At 36.2% G+C, this 27,770-nt stretch overlaps 1 protein-coding gene across 1 annotated transcript; it reads right to left on the bottom strand.

Annotated features, from left to right (window-relative positions):
- Positions 1-51: 51 nt before the first annotated feature.
- On the bottom strand, positions 52-27,356 carry Tmprss12 (transmembrane serine protease 12). The gene is made up of 6 exons (XM_048802727.1): positions 27,115-27,356; positions 25,977-26,172; positions 18,787-19,055; positions 16,709-16,789; positions 3,044-3,186; positions 52-602 (listed from the first exon to the last, which is right to left on the bottom strand). Exons 1-6 carry the CDS (start codon positions 27,302-27,304, stop codon positions 351-353), a joined length of 1,131 nt encoding a protein of 376 aa, XP_048658684.1. The 5' UTR covers positions 27,305-27,356; the 3' UTR covers positions 52-350.
- Positions 27,357-27,770: the final 414 nt, after the last annotated feature.

Here is a 27,770-nt window from a genome sequence, read left to right as displayed (position 1 = left end):
TTTGATTAATTTAACCAAAGAACAGTTTTGTTTTAATTATAAACTCTTTATTACTTGGCATTTACACACATAAAATACATATTTAATTGAATATTTTATATAAATCTAGGCAACTATTCTAAATACAAAATTATGATTATAAAACAAAGCAAATTCTATCAAGGAGGCATGTGATTTGGTGCTAGATTTACAATTGTCTATCTGATATGTCACAGTCATTTTTTGCAAAAAATTGTTCACATGAGAACTCAAAAAGTGAGCAATTCATTGTTAAAAAAATTGTTTTCATTATGTAGAAAATAGAACGGGACACAATGCAAAATAAAGATGGTAAAGTCTTCAGAATTTCTTTATATTGTTGCTAGTAAGATGCTAGAACCTAAAGCTATGAGGATCTCTCCAATTAAAATATGTACATCAAATATACATTTAGTGCTTCCCTGGGAGAAATGATCTGTTAGCCACTTTTGGAAGAAGGATGGTCCACTGTAGACACCGGGAAAATGTTTTCGACCACAGCCATGTCCATAACTGGTAATTCCCATCACAAAAAATTGTTTATGTTCCGGTAAGTAGCACATTAATGGTCCACCACTGTCACCCTATTAAAAAAGTGTCCAAATAGTGTTAACCACTTCTAGTTCTTCAAGCAACAGTAGAGTTGAGATAAATTAATTACATTAAACATATATTTATATAAATATTCCTTTTCATATTCCTTCAAGTGATAGCATAGTATTTTTTGTTGTTGTTGTTTTCAGTCACTGGCTAGCTAACAGAATGAAGTGCAGGGAAGGACTTACAGAGAGATAGGTTGTGGTAGAGAGGCACCTAGATCACATAATTTTTTTTTTTTTAAGAGAGAGAGAGAGAGAGTTTTTTTAATATTTATTTTTTAGTTTTCGGCGGACACAACATCTTTGTTTGTATGTGGTGCTAAGGATCGAACCCGGGCCACACGCATGCCAGGCGAGTGCGCTACCGCTTGAACCACATCCCTAGCCCGGTCACATAAATTTTAATATGCTCTTGTAGAAAATTATCATCATGCTTTGTAAATCAATAGATTTTTAGTTTAATATTCCAACTTCAGCAGGAGGTATATAGTCTGACCAGGTGTGTGAAGGAACCATATAGCTGGTGGATAAACTCGTCTGTATAATTTTGAACCAGAATACTATAAATGAAATTGGATTTTTTAATACAACTGCTCAAGAGAAATATAATTTGGGAAGTGTGCAAAATATTATAAAACCTGTTCATTAGACTATCTCATTAGACTTTTATACTTAGTATAAAAGGCATATTTTAAGATCTATGAAGGATTCTTTTAGAGCTGCAGGGGTGGTTTGCTAGCTAGAGACCAGTAAATTGGCATTTTTGAAAGAGATTGTACGTTTTTGATTGTTGACATTAGCTAGTGCAAGAAAATGGAAAGAAATGATGAAGATTCTCGTAGTATTTTAAAATAACAAGTCATGTTGGGCATGGTGGTGCAGGCCTATAATCCCAGCAACTCAGGAAGCTGAAACAGGAGGATCACAAGTTTGAGGATCACAAGCCAGCCTCAGCAATTTAGCAGGCCTGAGCCAGGGATGCAGCTTAGTGGTAAAGAGCCCCTGGGTTAAATTGCCAGTTAAATAAATAAATAAATAACTCTTTTATAATTTAGATTTGACTGTTAATGAATCCAGAACTATTACTAAGGATTGTTAAAAATGCACTCAAAGCAACAGAGAGACATACTGAGATAACTATTTCAATGCCTAAAGCTTTGTTTCTGAGTATTTACAATGCACTATTCAAATCTCTATTGAATATTTTTAATTAGTTTTTTCCTTTTTTTTTTTTTTTGGTACTGAGGATTTAACTTGGATGTTTTACCACTGAGCTATATCTGCAGCCCATTTTATTTTTTTAGTTTGAAACAGGGTTTCACTAAATTGCTGAGGCTGGCTGGAACTTGGGATCCTCCTGTCCTAGCCGCCCCAATAGCTGAGATTATAGTGTGCACCACTGTGCCTGACTTGGATAATTATTTTTTAATAATGAAGATGTTTTGTGCTGGGATTGTGGCTCAGCGGTAGAGCGCTCACCTAGCACGGGCAGGACCCGGGTTCAATCCTCAGCACCACATAAAAATAAAGGCATTGTGTTGTGTCCAGCTACACCTAAAAAATAAATGTTTTAAAAAAAAAAAAAAAGATGTTTTGCCTAGAAATACAGATCAACTAAATTGGATTTTTTTTACTGCTTTACTCATCAAAGGAAGGGCTGGGGCTGTAGCTCAATGGCAGAGCGCTTGCCTAGCATGTGTGAGGCACTGGCTTCAATCCTTAGCACTACATTAAAAAAATAAACAAAATAAAGGCATATTATCCATCTACAACTACAAACTTTTTAATTTTTAAGGAAAAGACATAGGAAAGATAAAACCTAGATTGCAATATTAGGAAGAGTAGAAAAGTATGAACATGAAGAACTCTTGAAAGTGAAGGCCAGTAGATTTGGAAGTAGTGTATGAAAGAGGGTGGAGTCAAAAACCACAAAGGGGAGGCTGGGGACCTAGTTCAGCAGTAGAGTGCTTACCTGGCATCTATGAGGCCCAGAGTTTTATCCCCAGTATCATAAAAGAAAAAAAAAGAAAAAGAAAAACACCAGAGCCAGGCATGATGGCACATACCTGTAATCCCAGCAGCTCAGGAGGCTGAGGCAGGAGGATTGTGAGTTCAAAGCCGCCTCAGCAAAAGTGAGGTGCTAAGCAACTCAGTGAGACCCTGTCTCCAAATAAAATACAAAATAGGGCTGGGGATATGGCTCAGTGGCTGAGTGCCCCTGAGTTCAATCCCTGATTTTACTTTTGCCTAAGTAAAATCAAGGAATTGGGAGCCAAGATTAGATTATTGAAGTAGTTAAAAAAGAGAAGAAAAGAATTTGATTTTTTAGGTCTGATAATTAAGATCATGAGAAAATAATAAAAGACTTTATTCAAGTCCTCTTCTGGCTTTAGAAAATATCTTAAAGGAAATTTATTTGGTCTTACCCTGCATGTATCAAAGCTTCCATTTTCATCACCTGCACAAAATGAAGTGTTAGGAATTACTCCCCGATAACTCCACTCAGAATTACAAATTGTTCGAGAAATATAATGTACTTCTGCTTCCTGTAAAGTATTTGTACCATTACCTGTTAATGAAAAAAGAAATATTTTTTTTTTTGGTTCAGGCACTTTTATAATGATTTAAATGCTGCTGTTTAATAGCTCTTCTTTTCAAACCGACTTTTAAAAAAATTATGTAAAATTTTATCTCTATCTCATCACTGTCCATTTCCATAATCCTCCCCAGCTGCTAACAACTACAAATCTACTTTCTGACTCTATTATTTTCACATTTGGGACATTTCATTATATGAATGGAATCATTGAATACATGACCTTTTATGTCTGGCTTATTTCACTTACCATAATGTTATAGTATGTATTGGTATTTTATTCCTTCTTATGGTTTTATTTCATGATCTATTATCTAAATATACCTTATTTTGCTTATGCATTCATCACTTGATGTACCTTTAGAGTTTTTTCCCATGTTTAACTATTATGGATAATGCTGCTGTGAACATTTATGTACAGGATTTTGTATGGATATACATACTTATTGGATATTTATGTAAAAGCTGAATTACTTTTCTTTCTTTCTTTCTTTCTTTTTTGGGAGTGGGGGAGCTTCCAAACAGTATTCCAAAGCAGCTGTATCATTTTGTATTCCAACCAGCAATGTATAAGGGTTGCAGTTTCTTCGTGGTGCTTGTTATTTTCCAGGTTTTTTTTTTATTATAGTTATCCTTGTAGCTGTTACATCTGTTGATTTCTAAAATTACATTGTCTAATTTTTGCTAATGTATAGAAATGAAATGGACTTTTGTGTATGAACCTGGCTACTTTATTACACTGTTAATTCCAATGGATTTTAGGTTCTGTTTTAGTATAATCACGTTGTCTGTGATTAGTGAATATCTTATTTCCTTTCTTAGTTATGTGTCTTTTGTATCTTTATTGCAGTGCTATTTTACTTGTTAGAAATTCTCCTCCAGTATTATATAAAATTGGTAATGGGTTGTAGCTCAGTGGCAGAGTGCTTGCCTAGAACGTGTGAGTTACTGGGTTTGATCCTCAGCACCACATATAAATAAATAAAATAGGGCTGGGGTTGTGGCTCAGCGGTAGAGCGCTCACCTAGCATGCGCAAGACCCTGGGTTTGATCCTCAGCACCACATAAAAATAAGTAAACAAAGTAAAGGTATTGTGTACAACTAATAATAATAATAATAAATATAAATATAAATAAATAAACAATAAAGGTTAAAAAATATTATGGTAGGCCTCATGTTTTGAGTTCTAGTGTTTTATTTTATAAAAAGAAATTTAATTACTGATTCTATTCCTTTACCCTTATGGAACTATAGAGGATATCCCTTTCTTACTTAGTCAGTTTTGCTAATTATAGTTTTGGTTATTGCAAAAGAATTTGTCCATTATATTTAAGTGTAATTCATGTGCCCCACAACATCATTTTGGTCATCTATGGACTACATGATGGTGGTCCAATCAGCTTATATTATCTATTATGGTTGTAGCCATCTTTGTGTAAGTATACTCTGTGATATTTGTATAGTGTAGAAATTGCCTAATAAAGCATTTCTCAGAACATATCCCTGTCATCAAGTGATGCATAACTGCATTAAAATTTAGAGCATAATACTGTGAAAAGTTTTGTGGACTGGAGATATAATTCAGTGATAGAACACTTGCCTCGTATACACTGAGTTTGATCCCCATTGCCATAAAAAAATTAAAAACCATTATGTTGGGCTGGGGATATGGATCAAGCAGTAGCGCGCTCGCCTGGCATGCGTGCGGCCCGGATTCAATCCTCAGCACCACATACAAACAAAGATGTTGTGTCCACCGAAAACTAAAAAATAAATATTAAAAAAAATTATCTCTCTCTCTCTTTAAAAAAAAAACATTATGTTATCTTTTAATTCATAATTTTATTTATATTTGCGACTTTTCTCCATATTTTCATCAGTCTTACCAGTGACTTCTTATTTCAGAGAAGTAGAATTTGGGTTGGGAATGTGGCTTAGAAGTAGAATGGTTACCTAGCATGCAGGAAGCACTGGGTTCAATCCCCAGCACAACAACAAATCACCATCAAAAAACTAGAATTTGGCCTTGTTCAATCTCTCTTTTCTGTCTTTATTTTGTTTTGTTAGTTGCTGTGCTTATTTCTTCTGCGGGATTATTATAATATTTTTAAAAACTGCTTTAAAGTTAGGTATTTAATTAATAATTTTTTTCAGACAATTCTTTCCTGTTAGGTCAAATATTTGCTTTTCCATATATTTCAACCTACATATTACCTTGGTTGCAGTCCCCAAATTGTGCTCTGCAGTATATACATATCTATTCCAGTATATACATAACTGTTCTGTTTTAAATATTTAAAGTGATTTTCTTTTTGACATATGAGTTTAATAGTGTTTTAAATTCTCCAAATGTATGGCTTTTTAAAACTTACATTTTGTCATTTTTTACAAATTTGTTAGTGTTTAATTTATTTAACACAAAAACCACACATTGTAAGCATACCATTCAGAGATTTCTGGTAATTCATTATGAGCACTAAAACCTAGTTTTAAACTATTTCATTCTCAAAGAGACTTCCTGTGCCCACTTCCAGTCATTTCTCAGCTCCATCCCCACATTTAATTTTTTTGGTTTTGTTTCGTTTTGTTTTTGCAGCGCTGTGACTCAAACTCAACACCTCACACATGGTCGGCAAATGCTCTGCTACTGAACTACATCCCCAACCCCAACTCCACGCTTTGGAAATAGCCGATTTCTGTCTCTGTTGGTTTGCATTTTCAAGAAATTTTGTACAAATGAAATAACATAATTTGTAATCTTTTATATATGGTATCCTTCATATGTTTTAAGTTCATCTGCATTGTAGTATGTATCCATAAAAAGTTTTTTTCCTTTTTATTGTTGAATAGTGTTTTGTTGAATGGATATATCATATTTTATATATCTGTTTATCTATTTGATGGATATTGGATTGTTTCCAGTGTTTGGTGTTATGGATAATACTGCTGTGAGAATTCATAGAGGTTTTTGTATAGACATGTTTCAATTCCCTTTGATAGATACCTAGGAATGGAATTTCTGGGTTGTGTGGTAGCTATGCTTAATATGGTAGATACACGTTAAGCTTTTTTAATAACTACCAAACTGTTTTTGTTAGCTGCTTTGCCATTTTAACCCCCACTTTCCCAGAAATGTAGAAGGTTTCCAGTTTCTCTACATCCTTCTCAACACTTGGTATTGTCCATTTTTTAGATTACAACCATTCTGGTAAATGAATAGTAGTAGCTTATTGTGGTTTCAATGATGTTAACATCTTTTCATGTACTATTAACCATTTGTATGCCCACTTTGGTGAAATGTCTTTTAAATCATTAGCCTGTTTCAAAAATTATTTATTATCTAAGTACTGAGTTGTAAAAGTTCTTTATATTTTCTGATATAATTCTTTTATCAGAGTTATGAGTTTTCTTCTCTTCATCTGAAGCTTACCATTTAATTTCCTTAATAGTTTTCTTTTGAATAGCATGCATTTTAAAATTGTAATGAGGTCCAGTTTATCATATTTGCTTTTATGGATGAATTGTACTTTTGGTGTCCTAAGAGATCGTGACCTAACTGAAGGTTTCAAAGCTTTTCTTTTATGCTTTCTTCTAGGAATCTTACAGTTTTAGCTCTTACATTTAGGTCTATTGTCCATTTTGAGTTTATAATTTGTCTTAGTACATTTGAGTTGCTATAGTAAAATATCATGAACTATGCAGTTTGTAAACAATATAAATTTATTTCTCACAGCTCAGGATGTCAGAAAATTGAAGATCAAGGCACTGGCAGATTTGGTGGCTAGCAAGGGCTGCTTTTTGGCTTATAGGTGATGCCTTCTAGCTATGTCCTCATGTTGTGGGAGAGCAAGGCAGCTCTTTGAGACCTGTTTTATAAGGGTAATAATCCCATTCCTGAGAGTTCTGCCCTCCATAAAGGTCTCTATCTTCTAATGCCCTCATCTGGGGGTTAGGATTTCAACCTAGGAATTTGGAGTGGACACAAACATTCAGACTATTGTATTATTCTTTTTTGTAGGGGAGGGGTACTGGGGATTGAACTCAGGGATACTCAACCATTGAGCCACATCCCTAGCCCTATTTTGCATTTTATTTAGAGACAGGGTCTCACTGAGTTGCTTAGCATCTCATCTTGCTAGGCTGGCTTTGAACTCTCGGTCTTCCTGCCTCATCTTCCTGAGCTGCTGGGATTATAAGTATGTGCCACCATGCCCAGCCCATATTACTGTATTATCGAATATAGTATAAGGAGATTTTTGTGTGTGTGTTTTGTTTTTGCACATGAATATTCATTTGTCCAGTATATTTTTTGAAAAGATTATTTATCTTTAGCTGGGTACAGTGGTTCATACTGCTAATACTGGCTACTCTGTAGGCTAAGGAAGGATTATAAATTCTAGGCCAGCCTGAGCAACTTAGCAAGGCCCTTTTTTTTTTGTCACTGTGACCAAATTACCTGACACAAACAACTGAGGAAAATTTTTTTTGGCTCATGACTTCAAAGATTCAGTCCATAGTTGGCCAAGTCCATTGCTCTGAGCCCAAGGTGAGGCAGAATATCATGATGCAAGGGCATGGTGAAGAGAAGTTGCTCCTGCCAAGTGGCCAGGAAGCTGAGAGGGAGAATAGAGGAAGAGGCCACAGAGAAGATGAACCCTCTTAGGGTATATCCCCAGTGACCCACCTCTTCCAGCCACACCTCACCTGCTTACAGTTACCACCCAGTCCATTCAAACTAGGACAGACAGTTAGGTTACAGTTCTCACAATCTCACAAATTAAATCACATTTAATTTCCAAATATTCTTGCTTTAACACTGGAGCTTTTGGAGAACACCTTATATCCAAACCATAACATTCCACATTGGTCCCCAAAAGCTCTTGTCCATCTCACAAAGCAAAATGTATTTACTTATCTCCAAGATTCCCATTTTTTTGACCATTCCAGCATTGCTCAAAAGTTCAATACCAAAGTGTCATTTGAGACTCAAGTAAAATCAAGGCTGTGAGTCCCTGTAAAATGAAAAGGAAGTTGCGTATATCCAATATACAATGGCAGGGTAAAATTCTCATTCCAAAAGTGAGGAGTAAGGGCAGAGAAAGAAGAAATGGGACCAAAACAAGACCAAAACACAACTGGGCAAACAGGTGCACATAGGTGCTGTACATGTTTGCATATACAGCATATGTATATGTTTGATTATAAAAATGTGCTGTATATGCAAACATATACAGCACCTAGGACACACGGTGGTGATGTTCTCTCCAAAGGACTTGAATAGCCTCACCCTTTAGCCTTTCCAGTTATGGCACAGATGGCCTCTCTTTTATCCTGGTTCTCTCCACATCCCAAAGCTACTATCAGCAGACAGTCCACTTTATTGGGATCTCTTAATTCCTGGAATCTGCATTCCATCTTTGGCTTCACCATCATGGCTTCGCACATCACCCACTCAGGGCCCGCCTGCAGGGACTCTGACTCTGCTGTACATTGCTTGGCCTCCCAGTATTTCTTTTGAAATTTTGGTAGAAACCTCCATGACCTCCTAACTCCAGCATCTTGCATTCCTGCAGAACCAGCATCATGTGAATGACACCAAGGTCTGATGCCAGTTTGTACAGTAGCTGGTCCCCTTGGATCATGGCTATAGTGACTTCTGAGTGTCAGGGCATCTAAGCACAGTGAAATTGCTTTCTAGGTTCCCCTTTACAAGCAGGGCACTCCCAGGATCTCTTCTCAAAGGAACTTTCTCTAACCCTTGAATTTGAAATTGGTGTGCTTTGCAAATTCCCGAGATGCACTCAAACCATCTTTCCTGTTGTCTCTGTGCAAAGTAATTAGCACCTCTGTAGTGGTTATAACCTCTAACTCTCATATCTTCCTTGGCCCCAGTTTTACATGCACTTTTTTTGGCCAAACTGCACATTTTTATAGTCATTTAGTTCTGCTTTCAGTTTCCAATTCTCACAGTAAACCTAGCTAAAAACTCTCAGCAAGATCCGTGCCACTGATTGAATGCTGTGCTAATTTGAAATTTTCCCCACCAGATTCATTTGTCCAGCACTTTTAAAAAGAGCTTCATACAAAATCATGGGCAAAATGTAGCCAAGTTCTTTGCCAGAATTTAAGACAAATGGCTTCTAGTCCAATTTCCAATAAAGCCCTTGTTCTCCTCTGATACCTCATGAGCATAGTCTGTACTATGTATATTCCTTCCTAGCTGCATTCTGGTCTTCTGAGCTCCTAGCAGAATTGCACATTATGCTCCATTTACAACATTCTAAGACTTCTCCAGCCTGTATCTCCAAACTCCTCCCATAAACCAGTTCCAAAAGTTTCTACATCACATAGCAAAATTAGTCTTAGCAACAAACCCACTTCTTGGTACTGATTTTATGCACAATATTTTGAGTTTAGTTCCTAGTACTGCCAAAAAAAAAAAAAAAAGTCTAGCTATTCCACATTGTATGACCTCGGCACCTTTATAAACATCAATCAATCAATAAATATAATCCCCACCACCATCTTATGTTTCATTAATCTGTAGGTCTATCTTTACACTGATATCATACTGTCTTGATTGCTATAGTTTTATAGTATATTTTGAAATGAGGTAGCATAACTCCTTTTGCTTTGTCCTTTCTAAAATAATTTTGACTAGGTTGGAGATGTAGCTCAGTGATAGGGCACTTGCCTATCATGTGGGAGGCCCTGGGTTCAATCCCTAGCATTGTAAAACAAAAACAAAACAAAAATAATAATAAGTTTGTCTGTTCTAGATCTTTTACGATTCCATGTACATTTTACTGGGATTGGTTTGAAGATATTGCATTGAATGTAGGGATTGCATTGAATACATGGACAAATATGTGGATAATGGTCATATTAACAATGTTGAGTCTTCCAATTCGTGAAGGTGGTATGACTCTCAATTTATTTAAATATTCTTTCTCTGTTTTGTCATTTTCAGTGTGTAGGTCTTGGACATCTTTCATTAAGTCGTTTCCTAATCATTCATTCTCTTTAGTGTTACTATGAATGGGATTGTGTATTTATTTTCAGATAGCTTAATTGTAGCATATAAAAATATGATTGATTTTTGTCTTATAGCTTACAGAAGTCTGAACTTCTTAGTTCTATTAGATTCTTTTTAGATTTCTTTTTTTTAATATTTATTTTTTAGTTATAGGTAGACACAATATTTTATTTTTATGTGGTGCTGAGGATCGGACCTAGTGCCTCACACATACTAGGCAAGCACTCTACCTCTGAGCCACAACCCAGCTCCTCTTTTTAGATTTCTTAAACTTTTCTGCATTTATAGAGTGATGTCATCTGTGTATGAGGATAGTTTTACTTCTTCCTTTCCAATAACTGTGCCTTTGATTTCTTTTTCTTGCCTATGTGAAGGCTAGAATCCTTGCTTTGATCCTGATTTTAGAGGAGAAGCATTCAGTATTTTACCATAAGTGTGTTAGTTTCTGTCAGTGCTCTTTTATTCATTTGTTTTTTTTTAAAGAAATTTTTTATTAAGCATGGGCACTAAGTCCCCAGGTACTGAGAAGGCTGAAGTAGGAGGATCACCTGATTCAAGGCCAGCCTGAGAAATATAGTGAGACACTGTCTTTAAAAAAAAAAAAAAAAAGTATGGATTTTGTCCAATATATTTTTCACATTAATTATGAGAATCTTGTCATTTTGTTTTTTATTCTATTAATGTGGATTTTTTCCTTTCTTTTCTTTCTTCCTCTCCTTTTTTCCTCCCAAGACAGGATCTCACTACATTACCTAGGCTAGTCTTTGACTTGTGGACTCAGGGGACCCTCCTGCCTCAGGTGCCCACCTACCTGGAACTTAGGCAATGTGCCACCACATCTGGTTTTATTTTTATGTTTTTAATTGTGTTACAGATGTTAAACCAACCTTGAATTCTGGGAACAAATCCCACTATGTCATAAGTATAATTATTTCTTTTTAATGTTACTATCTTCTGTTTGCTAGCATTTAAAAAAATTTTTTTCAGTTATAGATGGATACAATATCTTTATTTAGATTTTAGGGGTTTTTTTTTTGTTTTGTTTTTTTTAACGCTGTGCTGGGGATCGAACCCAGTGCCTCATGAATGCTAGGCAAGTGCTGAACCACTGAGCCACAACCCCAGTCCTGTTTGCTAACATTTTCAAAATGGACTTTTCTTTTTATGATGGACATTTCTCTGTGGTTTTCCTGTGATATACTATTTTCTTTGGGTGTTGGGATAATACTGGCCTCACAGAATAAGTTGGAGAATATTCCAAAGGTTTTGTTTTGTGTTTGTTTGTTTCTTTATTTAAGGAAACACTGTGTGTTTTCATAAAAAAAAAAAAAAAAAAAAAAAAAAAAGGAATCTATTTCTATTACTTAAATTTGAGCATTCATGCTTAACAAATATAATATTAATCAGTGTCTTAACTGGATTTAGGTCTTTTTTTTTAAGTTTTGTTTGTTTTTTTAAGGAACCACTGTGTGTTTCCTTAAAGGACAGAGTTTCTTTTCCTTTTTTTTTTACATTTTTTTAGTGTAGATGGACACAATATCTTTGTTTTATTTATTTTTTTATGTGGTACTAAGGATCGAACCCAGAGACTCTCACTTGTGAGGCAAGCACTCAACCACTGAGCTACAATCCCAACCTAGTTTCCAAGACTTTGTAAGATTAGAATTATCTCTTTCTTTCTTTCTTTCTTTTTTTTTTTTAGTTGTAGTTGGACACAATACCTTTATTTTATTTACTTATTTTTATGTGGTGCTGAGGATTGAATTCAGGGCCTCACACATGTTAGTCAAGCACTCTACCGCTAAGAACAACCTCAGCCCTAGAATTATCTCTTTCTTAATTTTTGACTAAATCTACCTGTGAAGTCATCTGGGTTGTGTTTTGTTTTCAGGGCCACAAAAGATTTTAAATTACTAATTTTATTTTTGCACTTGCTATAGTCCTATTGAGATGCTCTCTTTTTTATCCAGTTTTTGTGGTTTGTTTCTCCTTAGGAATCTATTTCTTTTATATATATATATATATATTTATTTTTTAGTTATCGGCGGACACAACATCTTTGTTTGTATGTGGTGCTGAGGATGGAACCTGGGCTGCACGCATGCCAGGTGAGCGTGCTACCACTTGAGCCACATCCCCAGCCCCATTAGGAATCTATTTCTATTAATGAAATTTGAGCATTCATACTTAACAAATATAATATTAATCAGTGTCTTAACTCTTCTGAATCATACAAGGACCTGAGAATGCTTTAATTCTGATCACTCCTTCTAAAATGCATTCTTTCCCCCATATATTAGACATTATATTTTATATTCAATAACCTAGGCATTAATGACATTTTAGACCAAATAATTCTTTGTGGTGGAAGGTGGGAGGACAGTCCTGTGAATTTGAGGATGGTGAGCAACATCCCTTTGTCTACTGACCAGATTCCAGTAGTAAGCTTACCACACGCCCAGTTGTAACAACCAAAATTATTTCCAGATGTATTAGCAAATATCCTCTGAGGGCAAAACTGTCCTTACTTGAGAACCAGTGTTGTATACAGACAATGTTTATTTGCATTCACCTATATATTTACCCATTTATTTGCTCCTTCTTCCTTCTTGCATCTAATGCAGTTGTCTTTCCCTATGTGTGGTTTCACTTTAAAGTTTCAATTATCCATAGTCAATAGTGGTCAAAAAATATTGAATGGAAAATTCCAGAAATAAACAACTCATAAGTTTTAAATACCTTTTATTATATTGCTATAATTGTTCTATTATAGTAATTATTTTACATCTTACTGTGCCTTATTAACTATCCTTTATTATAGGTATGCATTTAGAGGAAAAAATATAGTATAGATAGGGTTTAGTACTCTCTGTGGTTTCAAGAAGTAGAGAAACAACTTGTAATATATTCCCCATGGAAAGGGGACACTATTGTACCTCCCTTTTGGCATAATTTGCTTTGACTTTGATATGTCTTTTATTTCCTTTGATGAAAGATTATACTGATAGTAAACTCAGTATTTCTCATACTTTTTTTTTTTTTTTATACACTGGACTGAACCCAGGAGTGCTTAACCACTGAGCAACATCCCCAGCCCTTTTTATTTTTTATTTGCAGACAGGATCTCGCTAAGTTGCTTAGGGCTTCACTAAGTTGCTGAAGCTGGTCTTGAACTTGTCATTCTCCTTCCTCAGCCTCCCGAGTCACTGAGATTACAAGCCTACACCACCATGCCCAGCTTCACATTCATTCTTAAAAGATAATATTGCTGTATTCATGATATGATACTGTTGCTAGATAATTTAGTTTGGTTATTTTCTCTCAACATTTTGAAGAGAACATTTAGTTTCTTTTCACTTTCATTATTGCTATTGATTAGTTTACTGAATGCCAATCAGTTATTCGATTATAAGGATTTTTCTTTTTTCCATGACTATATATCAAATCTTCTCTTTGTTTTTGGTTCTACAACTTCAAGACAGTATGAAAAGTAACTTCAATTTGTTTTACCTGGTATAGTACTTCCTATATGTGAATTCATATCTTTCATCAGTTTTGGAAAAATTTTAACCCAAATTCATTGGATACTACCTCTACTCTATTCTACTTATTCTTCTATCACTTTAAAAGTTTTTTTAAATGAGGTAACTTTTTATAGCTTTATTTTATTCATTTATTTTTTATGTGGTTCTGAGGATTGAACCCAGGGCCTCACGTGTGCTAGGCAAGCACTCTATCACTGGCCACAACCCCAGCCCATCTCTAGCACTTTTATAGGTATATACTGTCTGTTTTCATACCATCCTTCTTATACTTTAATTTCTTTCATATTTTCTTTTTTCCCTCTGTGCTACAGTCTAAGTTTCTTCAGGTACATCTTCCACTTCACAGATTCTCTCTTCATCTGTGTCTATTATGCCTTATTTATACAATCTGTTTTAAATGTTAGCAGTTATATTTTTCATTTTTAAAGATTCTATTTAGTTCTTTTTTGAATGGTCCTGGTCATTCTAGATAGTCTTTTGCTTATTTCTAATTCTACTATTTTTATTCCTTTAAACAATTAACATGTACTTATTTTTTAATTCTATACCTAAAATATTAATATCTGAGATTATCAGGAACTTTATTCTATTTTTGTTGACATTTTTTATGGTCTTGGGGATTGAATCTTAGGGCACTCTGCCACTGAGCTATAGCTTCATCCTCTTTTATTTTTTGAGACAGGATTATATTAAGCTGCCAAGGCTGGCCTCAAACTTGTCATTCTCCTGTCTCAGCTTCCCACGAAGGAATTTTAGGTGTATACCACCATGCCTGGCTGACTTTCATTATTAATAGTTTCTTTGTGTTTGATGATCTTGATTGTGGACTTCTATTTGGTTAATTTTTATCTGTGGAATCATAAGTGCCTTCTAACTCAGTACCCAGTTAGTCCACTGAATTAGTTTCAGTTATTATATTTTTAAATCTTCACACTGTTTGGCTGTTTTTCATAAAATCTTTTACTAATATTTTTTAATCACATACTTACTTTCTCAATGCCTGTTAAGTATTTTTGATATTACATGATGATTCTAATACCTGAAATCTTTGTAGGTCTTATTCTGATGTCTCATGTTTCTACTGACTCTCATTTATGGTCGCTTGTTTCCTTGAGTGTTTAGTGATTTTTTTAAAAATTATAATCCATTTGTTTTCACTTCAACTTTATCTGCTAAAATTCTTTGAGGCCTTTCATGAAATACAGTACAGAGATCCAATGTGCTCTTTATGCAGTTTCCTGCAATGATTACATCTATATAACTAAAGTATGATATCAAAAACAGGAAATTAATATTGATATAATGAGTATGTCATTTTATGGCATATATAGATTCATGAACCCTCCATAGCAATGCAAGTACAGAACTAATCCATAATCACAAAGATCTCCTTCATGCATCTAACCACATCCCCATGAACTAGTATTTCCATTTCTGTAATTTTGTCATTGTCAGAATGTTACATAAATGAAATTATATATTATATGGCACTTTTTTTTTGTACTGGGGGTTGATCCCAAGGGCACTTTAGCACTGAGCTACATCCCCAGCCCTATTTATTTATTTATTTATTTTGAGATGGGGTCTCACTAAGTTGCTGAGGATAGCCTCTAGTTTGAGATCCTCCTGTCTCTGCCTCCTGAGATGCTGGGATTACAGGCATATGCCACTGCACCCAGCTAATGTATGACCTTTAAAAATTGGATTTTTCCACTTACTCTAATTCCCTTGTGGTCCAGCTAACTTGTTGCATGTGTCAATTGTTCTTTTCTTTTAACTGCTTATCAGTATTCCATGGTAAGGCTATATACCACAGATTGTTTAATCATGCACCTATTGAAGGATACTTTGTTTCCAAGTTTTTCCCTACAACAAATAAAATTTCTTGGTGCTGCAGTTGTGGCTCAGTGGTAGAGTGCTTGCCTAGCAAGCGTGAGGCACTGGATTAGATCCTCAGTACCACATTAAAAAAAACTTCTATGAACATCTATGAATATATATATATATATATATATATATATATATATACACATACATATACACACATACATACACACACATACATACATATATCTATCTATCTCCAGGGATTGAACTCAGGGACACTCAGCCACTGAGCCACATCCCCAGTCCTTTTTTGTATTTTATTTATAGACAGGGTCTCAGAGTTGCTTAACACCTGGCTTTTGCTGAGGCTGGCTTTGAATTTGCAATCCTCCTGCCTCAGCCTCCAGAGCCATTGGTATTATAGGCATGTGCCACCACGCCCAGCTGAATATATTTTTGTTGTGGACATTTATTTATTTATTAAATATTTATTTTTTAGTTTTAGGTGGACACAATATCTTTATTTTTTATTTTTATGTGGTGCTGAGGATTGAACCCAGTACCTCAAGTGTGATAGGCGAGAGCTCTACCACTTGAGCCACAACCCCAGCCCTGGACATTTGTTTATATTTCTCTTGAATAAATGCCTAGGAATTAAACTGCTGGGTCATATGGTAAATATGTTTACATGTATGTTTTTTAAAAACATGTTTTTCTGTTTTTTGGTGCTTGTGCATTAAGGGTTGCTATTTTCTTGGTGGACTAATCTTTTATTGTCAGGTATTATTTCTTACCATTCTGGTAATTTTCTTTGCTCTGAAGTCTACTTTATCTGATATTAACACAACCATTTCTGCTTTCTTTCTTTCTTTTTTTTTTCCATTCCAACTTCTTTTGGATTAATGTTGGCATGTATATCTTTCCCCACTGACTTTTCAGTGCCATACAGCTTCATGCTTTATAAGATGAGAGCAATAATACTCATTACATGAGTTGTGCTGAGAATTAAACTGGCTTTCCAGCAACATGGTAGAATAATGTACACACCATCCTTCCCATGGAAAAGTATTAAACAGGAGTACTTACCTAGCACATGTGAGGCACCAGATTCATTACTTAGCACCACATAAAAATAGACAACAACAACAAAAAAGGCATTCTGTCCAACTACAAAAAAAAAAATTAAGAGGAAGAATGCATAGGTTAAGCACTGAGTAGGAAGATACTTTCAATCTATCTATACTATATTTGAAGTATACTGTAGGTATATGAACTACAGCTGAGTTATGAGCCGGGGGCTCCAGCTTTATGGGAGCCTCTACATACCCAATTTGGGCAACTTTGTTTTCCTCACCAAGGCTAATGAAATCACCAAAATCAATATTCACTGTTACCAATTTGGCAAGCATCCTTGAGATAAAAGTCACCCTGGTGCTCCCATTCCTTCCCTAAGTTCCTGTCTTCACACTCAGTCTTTGACTATCATTCTTCCTGTTTAATAGTTTTCAGTGGGAAGGCTGGTATATACATGTAATCTACCACGTTGTTGGAGAGCAATTTTAATCCTCAAAACAACTGTCTAATGGGTAATATTGCTCTCATCTTAAAGATCATGGAACTGTATAACACTGTGAAAGATGATATAATATAGTGGAAACACATGAGCTTTTTGAGGCAGGCCAACCTGGGCTTCAATTCTGATTCCATCACTTAGTTAGCTGTATAACTCTAGGTAAGTAATTTAGCCTCTTTAAGCTTCATTTTACTCATTCATGGTATACTATTTCTTATAGTGTTGCTGGGGGAATTAAATGAGATAATGCATTAAAACGCTTAGCATTTTATTAAATACTTAACCCTGAAAAAAATGGTAATTGCTCCTTTCATTGTTCTACTTGTCAAAAATTCAGTAACTTTATTGAATGTCCACTAAAATACCCATGGTCATTTTAGCTAAAACATGGCAGGGCTGGAATTTATACTTAAGTCTACCATGCTCTATTCCCTACACCATGTTGGTTTTCTTTATCTTCCTTAGAAAGTATTTGTGGAAAAAAGAAAAATAATATGTGCAAAAAAGAAAAATAATAATTCTCTATCCTGTCTGAATAATCCACAAATATTTAAATGGACAGGGCTTGTGCAGAATAGGAAAAAATAGTTTCAGTATTTGATTTCATATATTCCTAACTGAGCTATGGTTCCCTCAAAAACAGTTTAATGTAGTAGTTATTATTCAGGCATTAGAATCACAAAGACCTAGATTTGAGTCCCAAATTCTTAAGATCTACGATCTTCAATTCCTGGTCTGTGACATGGGAAAAACATCATAAGCTTTGAGTTCCAATAGGACTATTGGGAGAATAAAATATAATAAAGTCACACTTAAAACAGGGCCTGAAACAAGGAAATGCTCCCAAAAAGTAGTTGTTACTATTACCAAAGACACAGACTATGTTTTCGGGGTTTTGTTTTGTTTTGTTTTTTCATTCCTCCCATTAATTCAGTTGATCAACATTTAGTGCTTATGTGTATACTAAAGAAATTACACGGCAATGAACCTGCCTGGTATTAAATAGGGTATTAAATGAAAAGGAAACTAAATTAAATTCCTTATAAAAAGCTTATTATTGGTAGGCAATTCTGCCACAGAATCAGCTTAATAATCTGTGAGTCTTAGACTACAAAAGCATTTGTAACTACCATTCTATCTGGGTACCCTGGCACATGCCGGTAATCCCAGTGACTTTGGAAGTTGAGACAGGAGGATTGCAATATCTTGGCATGTGTAACCAAAGAAAGTCTCTTCTGCTTTGGAAGAGAATTTTCTCTCTCCCTCCCATGTGGAAGAAAATATGGACAAAAAAATAGTTCCTTTACTCTGGTTTATAAAGATCTATTATTTATTTAGTCTCATAATAAAGAGGTAATATAGAGAAATTTTAAAAAAATACATAGAATGTGGTTGGGAATGTAGCTAAGTGGTAGAGTGCTTGCTAAGAATGCACAAAGTCCTGGATTCAATCCTCAGTACTGCAAAAAAAAAAAAAAAATTAAAACTTTTAAAAAGAAATTTACAAAAGGATATTTATATATAAAAGTATTGACCCTCCTGTACCAGTAATCAGAAAGATTTATAGCAGTAAAATTCAGACTATAATTACCTTCTTCTTTTGTTCTTCCCCAGCCACTTATAAAACACTTTGTGTTTTCGTCCAGGTTTTGGAAAACATCAAAAGGTAGACAAATAGGCTGTATATAGTCATTAAACATCACAGGTTTTTTTAAATAAAAAAGTGCAATATCATTTTCGTAAGTTTCCATAATGAAGTCTGGATGAATACTGATTGCTTTAACTTTTATCCTCTTGGTGTATGCTTGACTCATATTTACTGTATTGGTTCCCATCACAGCTCTCCACTGCAAAGGATCTCTGGAAGAAAGTAAATATTCTTATTATAAGCATGTTTATTTAATTTAGTAAATATTATTAATCTTTCACTAGTTTTTTTTCTTATGTTAGATTAATAAAAAAATTTTAATTCTACTTTCATGTGACATGAAATATAAATTAAAAGCCTGCTGGGTGCCCTGGCACATGCCAGTAATCCCAGTGACTCTGGAGTTGAGACAGGAGGATTGCAAGTTTGAGGCCAGCCTCAGCAGCTAACAGAGACCCTGTCTCAAAAAAAATTTTTAAAGGGTTAGGGGCCAGAGGTGGTGGCATATGCTTGTAATCCTAGCAGCTTGGGAGGCTGAGACAGGAGGACTACAAGTTCAAAGCCAGCCTGAGCAACTCAGCAAGACCCTAAGCAACTCAGCAAGACCCTGTCTCTAAATAAAATATAAAAAGTGGCTGGAGATGTGGCTCAGTGGTTGAGTGTTCCTGGGTTCAAACCTTGGCATAAAAAGCGGGGAGAGGGGGGTAAGGATGTGGCTTGGTGATAGAGTACCCCTGGGTTCAATTTCCAGTACTGCCAAAAAACAAAATAAATGTGATGTAGGAAACAGGGAAAATACCAATAGGACAGACAATTCAGAAATAGATTTAAGCATATGAGATTTTAATATATGATTAAGATAGGATTTCTAACCAATGGACCAAAGGATGAATTATTCAATATGGTACTGGACAACTAGTTAATTGTTTGAAAAGAGAATAAAATTAGATCTCTGGACTAACACTAAGCACCAAAATAAACTGCAAATGGATTACATAGTTCTATGAGTAAATCTTCTAAATAAAGAGTTCCTATCTTTTAGATATATCCAAAGTGATAGGCCTGAGATTTCCTTCAAAATAATTGGAAGGGGTAGGCTAAGGGTGTAGTTTAATAGTAGAGCCCTCACTTATGCATGAGGCCCTAGGTTTGATCCCAGCATAACCCACACATACACACACATTGGAGCAGGAAGTTGGTAAGAGTATAAATAAAATAAGATCAGATATAAGTTGATAATTTGAAGCTGTGTGATGGATATATCAAAATTCACCAAATATTTCTTCTGCTTTTATGATTTACTAGAAAGAATTATTTTAAATTAAATGAGAAAGGATTTTGTAAAACATTTCACTGAAGGTAAAAACAAGAAGTAAATAATTTTCTTGACAGTCTAAAAAAAAACCATCAAGCCAAAAAAAGGTCAAAAAGATCAACAATTAAATCCCCATTAGTTTAATAGTTGTTACATCTGGAATTCACTTAGGAAGGAAAAACTTTCACTTTATATGCTTATGTTTACAAATACTGAAACATTTTGGACCCTCCATGTTAGCAAAGTTTATACATAAGCATGTGTGTGTTTGATGATAGCAATATAGGTGAAGGCGGTACTGGGCTCCTGTTGTCTCTCACAGAAAGTGTAAATATGTGGACACTCTGGCAACGTGTGTCAGTAGTCTGTAAAATTTGGATTGCCTTTGACTCTGCAGTTCTACCTCCTAAAGTTTATCCCAAAGAAACAGAAGATGAACACAAAAGTTTAGCTATAAGAATATACAGAAAAGGCCTACATGCCCAACACGTGGCTCAGGTAAATTTTGGCACATCTATAGCATGGAATGTAGAAGTAACAGATGTGTATCGACATGTCATAAAGATTCTCATGTTATACAATTTAATGAAAAAGGCTATTTCACAGTAATAACTATATTAATATATAAAATAGTTTATGTACATGCATAGAAAAATTTAGAGTAAATGTGTAACAAAAACACCTGTTATTTCTATGATATATAATGACTCATTTTTCTTTTCTATTTTGTCATTTTCTTATATTAAATATGTTTTACCTCTTTATTATGGTTTTGGGGACCAAACCCAGGGCTTCACAGCCTGAGCAAATTAGCAAGGGCCTAAGCAACTCAGCAAGACCCTGTCTCTAAATAAAATAAATAAAAAGTGGCTGGAGATGTGGCTCAGTGGTTGAGTGTTCCTGGGTTCAAACCATGCTAGGCAGCACTTCACTACTGATCTACATCCCAAGCTTTTTTTAAAAGTCTTTATTGTAGCTGCCTGATAGCATACATCTTTTATATATTTATCTTTGTGGTGCTGGGTATTGAACCCAGGGCCTTGTGCATGTAAGACAAGCACTCTGACAACTGAGCTACAACTGAGCTATATCCCCCATCCCCAAGCTTTTTATTTTTTATTTTGAGACACTATCTCTCTGTGTTGCCCAGACTGCGATGCTCTTGCCTCAGCCTCCTAAGTAGCTAGAATTTTAGGCAGGTGCCACTGTGCCCACTACTTGCATATTTTTAAATATAAAGTTGTACATACACTTATCATTTGACCTGGTAATCCCACTTGGGTATTCAAGTGAAATAAAAACCAATATTCACAAAAACCAATATGCAAACATTTGTAGTAGCTTAGCTCTTTTTTGTTGTTGTTGTTGTTAATATTTATTTTTCAGTTGTAGTTGGACACAATACCTTTATTTTATTTATTTTTACATGGTGCTGAGGATCAAACCCAGGGCCTTGCACATGCTAGGTGAGTGCTCTACTGTTGAGCCATAGCCCCAGCTCCATAGCTTAAGTCTTAATTGCCCAAATTGGAAATATCCTTCAAGTGGTATATTGATAAACAGTGCTACCTCCATAAAATAGATTACTACCCATTACTATTCCCATAAAAAGGAACAGTAATGGGGCTGGGAGCATAGCTCAGTGGTAGAGTGCTTGCCTAGCAAGGGTAGAGCCCTGGGTCCAATCCTCAGCACCATCCAAAAAAAAAAGAACAGTAATAATACACACAATAACAGATAATTCTCAAATTTATATGCTAAGTAAAAGTGACCAAATTCAAAAGGCTACATACACTAAGTGTGATTCTGTTTATAGGACACTGGAAAAGGCAAAACTATAAAGAGAGGGGGAGGGACACAGGAGATTTTTGGGAAATAAAAAGAACTGTGTTTTGTGCTGGTAATTATATGACCATGCATTTGTCAAATTCACAGAACTGTATTCTAAAAGAATTTATTTTACTGCATGTTGAGTTATATCTTAATAAAATCATTTCTGTAGCTTGGCATGGTGGCACATGCCTGTAATCCCAGCTCTCCAGGAGGCAAAGGCAGAATGATTGCAAGTTTGAGGCCAGCCTGGGCAATTTAGTGAGACCCTGTCTTAAAATAAAAAATGAAAAGGACTGGGGGATGTAGCTCAGTGGCAGAACACTTGCTTACCATGCAGCAAGGTACTTAGTTTGATCACTAACACCACAAACAAACAAACAAAGAAAAAACCTTCTCCCTTAGCAGGGTACAATGGCACACGCCTGATATCCCAGCGGCTAGGGAGGCTGAGACAGGAGGATTACGGGTTCAAAGCCAGCCTCAGCAAAAGCGAGGTGCTAAGCTCACTGAGACCCTGTCACTAAATAAAATACAAAATAGGGCTAGGGATGTGGCTCAGTTTTTTCGTATTTGCTGAGATTTGCTTTGTGATCTATAATATGGCCTGTTTTCAAAAATGTTCCATGTGCTGCTGAGAAGAAAATGAATTGAGTTGTTGATGGAGGAAATAGTCTATAGATGTCTGTTACATCTATTATTAATTGCATTTTTTTAGTTCTATAAAATCTTAGTTTTTGTTTGGATGATCTATACAGTGATGAGAGAGGCATGTTACAGTCATCCAATATTATTGTATTGTGTGTACCATGATCAAGTAGATTTCACCCTTGGGATGCAAGGTTGTTTCAACATACAGAAATCAATAAATGTGGGGCTGGGGTTGTGGCTCAGTGGTATAGTGCTAACCTAGTATGTGAGAGGCCCTGGGTTTGATCCTCAGCACCACAAATAAATAAATTAAATAAAGGTATTGTGTCCATATACAACTAAAAAAAAATATTTAAAAAATTTTTAAAAAAGAAATCAATAGGGGCTGGGATTGTGGCTCAGCGGTAGAGCACTCGCCTAGCACAGGCGGGACCCGGGTTTGATCCTCAGCACCACATAAAAATAAAAGGGCATTGTGTTGTGTCCATCTACACCTAAAAAATAAATAAATAAATTTTAAAAACCAATAAATGTAATTCACCACATAAATAGACTTAAGGACAAGAATCACATGATAAAGAAAAAGCAACTGACAAAGTATAGCTCCCATTCATGTTTAAAACACTTAAAAAAAAAACTACAATGGAAATAACTTACCTTAACATTATAAGGGCTATATGTGACAAACCCAAGGCCGACATTATTCTGAATGGAGAAAAACTGAAAAGATTTTCTCCAAAAACATGAACAAGACAAGGATACCCACTTTTATCAATCCTATTCAATGTAGCCCTTAAAACTCTAGCCAGAGCAATCAAGCAAGAGAAAGAAATTAAAGGGATACAAATAGGAAGAGTTCAAATTATCTTTTTGCTGGTGACATTACCTTATATTTAGAATACCCAAAAAACTCCATCAGAAGATTTCTAAAATTGATAAATAAATTCTGCAAAGCCGTAGCATAAAAGATGAACACACATAAATCAATCACATTCCTAAACACCAATTAGGCAAACTATTCACAATAGCCTCAAAAAAAAAAAAAAAAAAAAACTCACTTGGGAATCAATCTAACAAAAGTGGTGAAATGAAAACTATAGAATACTAAAGAAAAAAATTGAAGTCCAGCTTAGAGGATGGAAAGACCTATGTTCCGAATTAATACTGTAAAAATGGCCATTCTACCAAAAGTGCTATTCAGATTCAGTGGATTCCCATCAAAATTCCAATGACATTCTTCATAGACCTAGAAAAAGCAGTTACAAGATTCATTTGGAAAAATAAGAGATCCAGAATAGCCAAAGCAATCCTTAGCAAGAAACACAAAGCAGGGGGCATCACAATACCAGACTTCAAATTATACTACAGAACTATAGTAACAAGAACAGCATGGTACTGACACCAAAACAGACATGAAGACCAATGGAATAGAATAGAAGACACACAGACAACCCCACATAAATGCAGTTCTCTGATACTAGAGAAAGATGCCAAAAACATGTAGGAGAAAAGACAGCCTTTTAAACAAATGATGCTGGGAAAACTGGAAATCCACGTATGAAACTTAACTCCTATCTCTCACCCTGCATAAAACTCAACTCAAAGTGGATCAAAGACCTAAGAATTAGAACAGAAATTCTGCAACTGCTAAAAGAAAATGTTTACCCAACCCGCCAACATGGCAGCTCAGGAACAGACTTCCTTAACAAGACTCCTAAAGCATAAGAAGTAAAATCAAGAATCAATAAATGGTATGAATTCAAACTAAAAACTTCTTCTCAGCAAAGGAAACAATAACATGATGAGAAAGTCTACAAAATGGAAAAAAATCTTTGCCACCTGCTCCTCAGATAGGGCATTAATATCCAGGATACAAAGAACTCAAACTTAATGCCAAAACAAACAAACAAAAAAAACCCCAAATAACCCCATCAATAATTGGACAAAGGAACTAAACAGACACCACTCATAAGAAGAAATATAAGTGGTCAATAAATATATGAAAAAAAATGTTCAACTCTAGTAATTAAAGAAATGCAAATTAAAACTACATTGAGATTTTATCTCACTCAGAATGGCAGTTATCAAGACTACAAGTAACAATAAATGTGTGTGTTTGGTGAGGATGTGGAGGAAAAGGTACACTCATACATTGTTGGTGGGACTGTAAATTAGTGAAATCCTCTGGAAAACAGTGTGGAGGTTCCTTGAAAAACTAGAAATGGAACCACCATATAATCCAGCTATCCCACTCCTCAGTATATATCCAAAGATTTACAATCAGCACACTACCGTGACAGACTTTATAGCAGCACAGTTCATTAGCCAAGCTATTGAGCCAACCTAAGTGCCCTTCAGCAGATAAATGGATAAAGAAAATGTGATATATATATATACACACACAATAGAGTATTACTCAGCTATAAAGAGGAATGACTTTATGGCATTTGCCAGTAAGTGGATGGAATTGGAGACTATCATGCTAAGTGAAATTGGTCAGTATCAAAAAGTGAAAGGTTGAATGTTTTCTCTGATATGTGGAAGCTAATCCAAAATGGGGGAGGGAATATAAAAAATAGAAGAAAGAGCAGTGGAGTAGACGAAAGGGAATGAAGGGAAGGGAGGAAGGATGGGATAGGGAAAGATAGTGGGATGAATCTGATTTAACTTTCTTATGTACATATATGAATATACCACAGTGAACCTCACCATCATGTACAGCCACAAGACACTAATTTAAAAAAAAAAAAAAACTATAAGTAAATAGCAGAATGATCAGTAGAGAAGGGAATGGAGTGGGAGGGTGTACTTGCTGTACTGCTGAGCCACAACCCCAGCCTCCAAAGCATGTTTTTCACATTTAAACAGTTAAAAAAAAATTTTGGAACTGAGAAAAATATATGAATTTTAAATTTTAGTGTTCATATGTAAAGTTTTACTGGGGGCTGGGGATATAGCTCAGTTGGTAGAGTGCTTGCCTAACATGCACACGGTCCTGGGTTCAATCCCCAGCACCATTTAAAAAAAAAAAAAAGTTTCATTGGATCACAGCTACATTCATTCAGTTATGTATTTTCTATGGCTACTTTCATGCTAAGTAATTGTGACAGAGACGACAAACTGCAAACTCTAAAGTATTCACTATCTTTACAGAGGTTTGCCAACCTCTGACATATAAATGATTCATTTCAACAAATACAGTGCTTTCTGTATAAGGCATGATTACAAACCTTGCAAACATATGGCTTAAATGAAAACAGCTGAAGTCAAATGACCCTCTACCACTTGAAAATATCCCATAAGAGAGTAAAATGAGAATTATATTCTGAATACATACCTAGCGTCTCTAGTGCAGTGGGCAGCTGTGAGAACCCACCTGTCTTTCACTAGGCTTCCTGCACATATATGAGCAAGAAAACGGCCATATCGAATCTGTAGACTAACTATCCATGGCCATGCACCATCTTGAGCATCTGAGCCCCCTACAATCCGAGACCCTTGCAACATATCCCTAAGCGGTGCTGTTCCACAATCTAAAAATAAAAATGATATATTATTTGGACTGGGCATCTATATTTATATTTGTGTGTTACTTACTCATCTGACCACATTAATGTAAACCTTTAAATTCCTATTTTAAAAACTGGATACCTAAGGCAAGCCCAAATTTTGAGTCCTAAAGGAGAGTTAAGATAAACATGCCATAATTGATCATTTTTACACAGACATGAAATCAGTATAATTCATTAAGTTAAAGCTCTTTCCCAAAAAAGTATAAAAACAAGAATATCCTCTAGCCAGGCATCACATTATTGCCTGTATGAGATGGAGATTAAGAGCCTGAGATTTAGCCAGGTCCTATGGTGCAGGCCTGGATCATGGTGACTCCAGGGGCCAAGACAGATTGCAAGTTCCAGGCTAGCTAGTGAGAGAATTGGGGATGAAGCTCAGGGATAATAAAATGACCTGAGTTTAATCCCTAGTACAAAAAACTCAAGTGATAAAAGAGCCTGAAACTTGGAGGCTGGGGTGTAGCTCAGTGGTGGTGTGTAGTTAGCATGTCCCAGGCCCTAAGTTCAACCCTTGGCACCAAAAAGGAAAAAAAAGGAAAAACCCTGGGACTGGCGAGTCCAGAGGTACAAGTTCGCTTCAAGTTCTGATTCTTGCCACTTAACATGCTAAGCTGATTGCTCTCAGCTGTATTATATAAAGGTCCTCTTCAACTCCGAATACTAGTGAATCAGCCATCTGTAAACTCAGAATGATCGGCCCCAGAACGTTTTGAGGAGCAAATACAGAGGCCCAGCACAAAGGTATGTCCCTGTTCCTATCACTCCTACCGACATCATTCTGCGTCTAGAAGCCGCTTAGGTGTGTCGGGTTTGGGTTAAGGAGGCTGGGTCCACGGGCAGGAGCCCAGTTCACAGGCGGGCCGCGGGGAAAGGCAGGCGCTGCCAGGAATGAAGGGATACTGCCCTTTGCTGCCGGCTCTTCCTTCTGGGCCTCGTCCAACTGCTGCCAGCGCGCCACCCTGGCCCACCCAGGACCAGCGGCCTGTCCCTGCGAGGGGCCGAGCCCGTTCCTCCCGGGGAGCGAGGGGTGCTCGGAGGAAAGGAGACCGCCCCCCACAAACAGCAGCGCAGCACCCAGCAGCGCCTGCCCCATCTTGGCACTCGCGGGCAAGATGGCGTCGAGGTCCGCGCTCCCACAGCCTACAGGGAGGCCGAGGGCGCCGAGGTGCCCGGATGCGGATTTCAGTTGGCCTCCCCTTCTCGGACAAGGGTAGGTCAGTGCCTGCTTCCGCTGGGTTCTGCGGGTTTGTTTTCATTGGCAAGCCCCTCCCGGGCCCTAGCAGCACACTGCTACCCACGGTAGGGCGGCTGCGGTGGCGGGAAGGTCCTGGAACCCCCGGGCGCTGCCTGCTCAGACTTGGAGGGCCCGGAGGCTTTCCAAAGCAAGGGCCATATTTGGGGAAGGCAGAGGTATAATCGAGGCAAGGTGGGCACAGAGGTTGGGATTGGAGATGAAAAGGCCATTAGGGAAACCCAGCATCTGTGAAGCAGATTGATCTCTTCCAGCTTTAAAGTAGTTTACCTTGAGCACACAACTCAGGCTGAGCAAATAAAACTAG

This window comes from Marmota marmota, unplaced genomic scaffold, assembly GCF_001458135.2.
Source record: "Marmota marmota marmota unplaced genomic scaffold, marMar, whole genome shotgun sequence".
Classification (NCBI taxonomy): domain Eukaryota; kingdom Metazoa; phylum Chordata; class Mammalia; order Rodentia; family Sciuridae; genus Marmota; species Marmota marmota.
Note: the sequence above shows the minus strand (reverse complement) of the source record. Positions and strands in the feature narration are given on the sequence as shown.

Excerpts from the sequence above, each read along its gene's own strand:
- Tmprss12 (XM_048802727.1), bottom strand. The coding sequence starts at position 27,304 with ATGGGGCAGGCGCTGCTGGGTGCTGCGCTGCTGTTTGTGGGGGGCGGT. Across the intron at positions 26,173-27,114 it reads GGAAGAGCCGGCAGCAAAGG|ATTGTGGAACAGCACCGCTT; the intron begins GCAGTATCCCTT and ends TTTTATTTTTAG. Across the intron at positions 16,790-18,786 it reads GGGAAGAACAAAAGAAGAAG|TTGGACAGAATGCCTTTTTT; the intron begins GTAATTATAGTC and ends TTTTTTTTGTAG.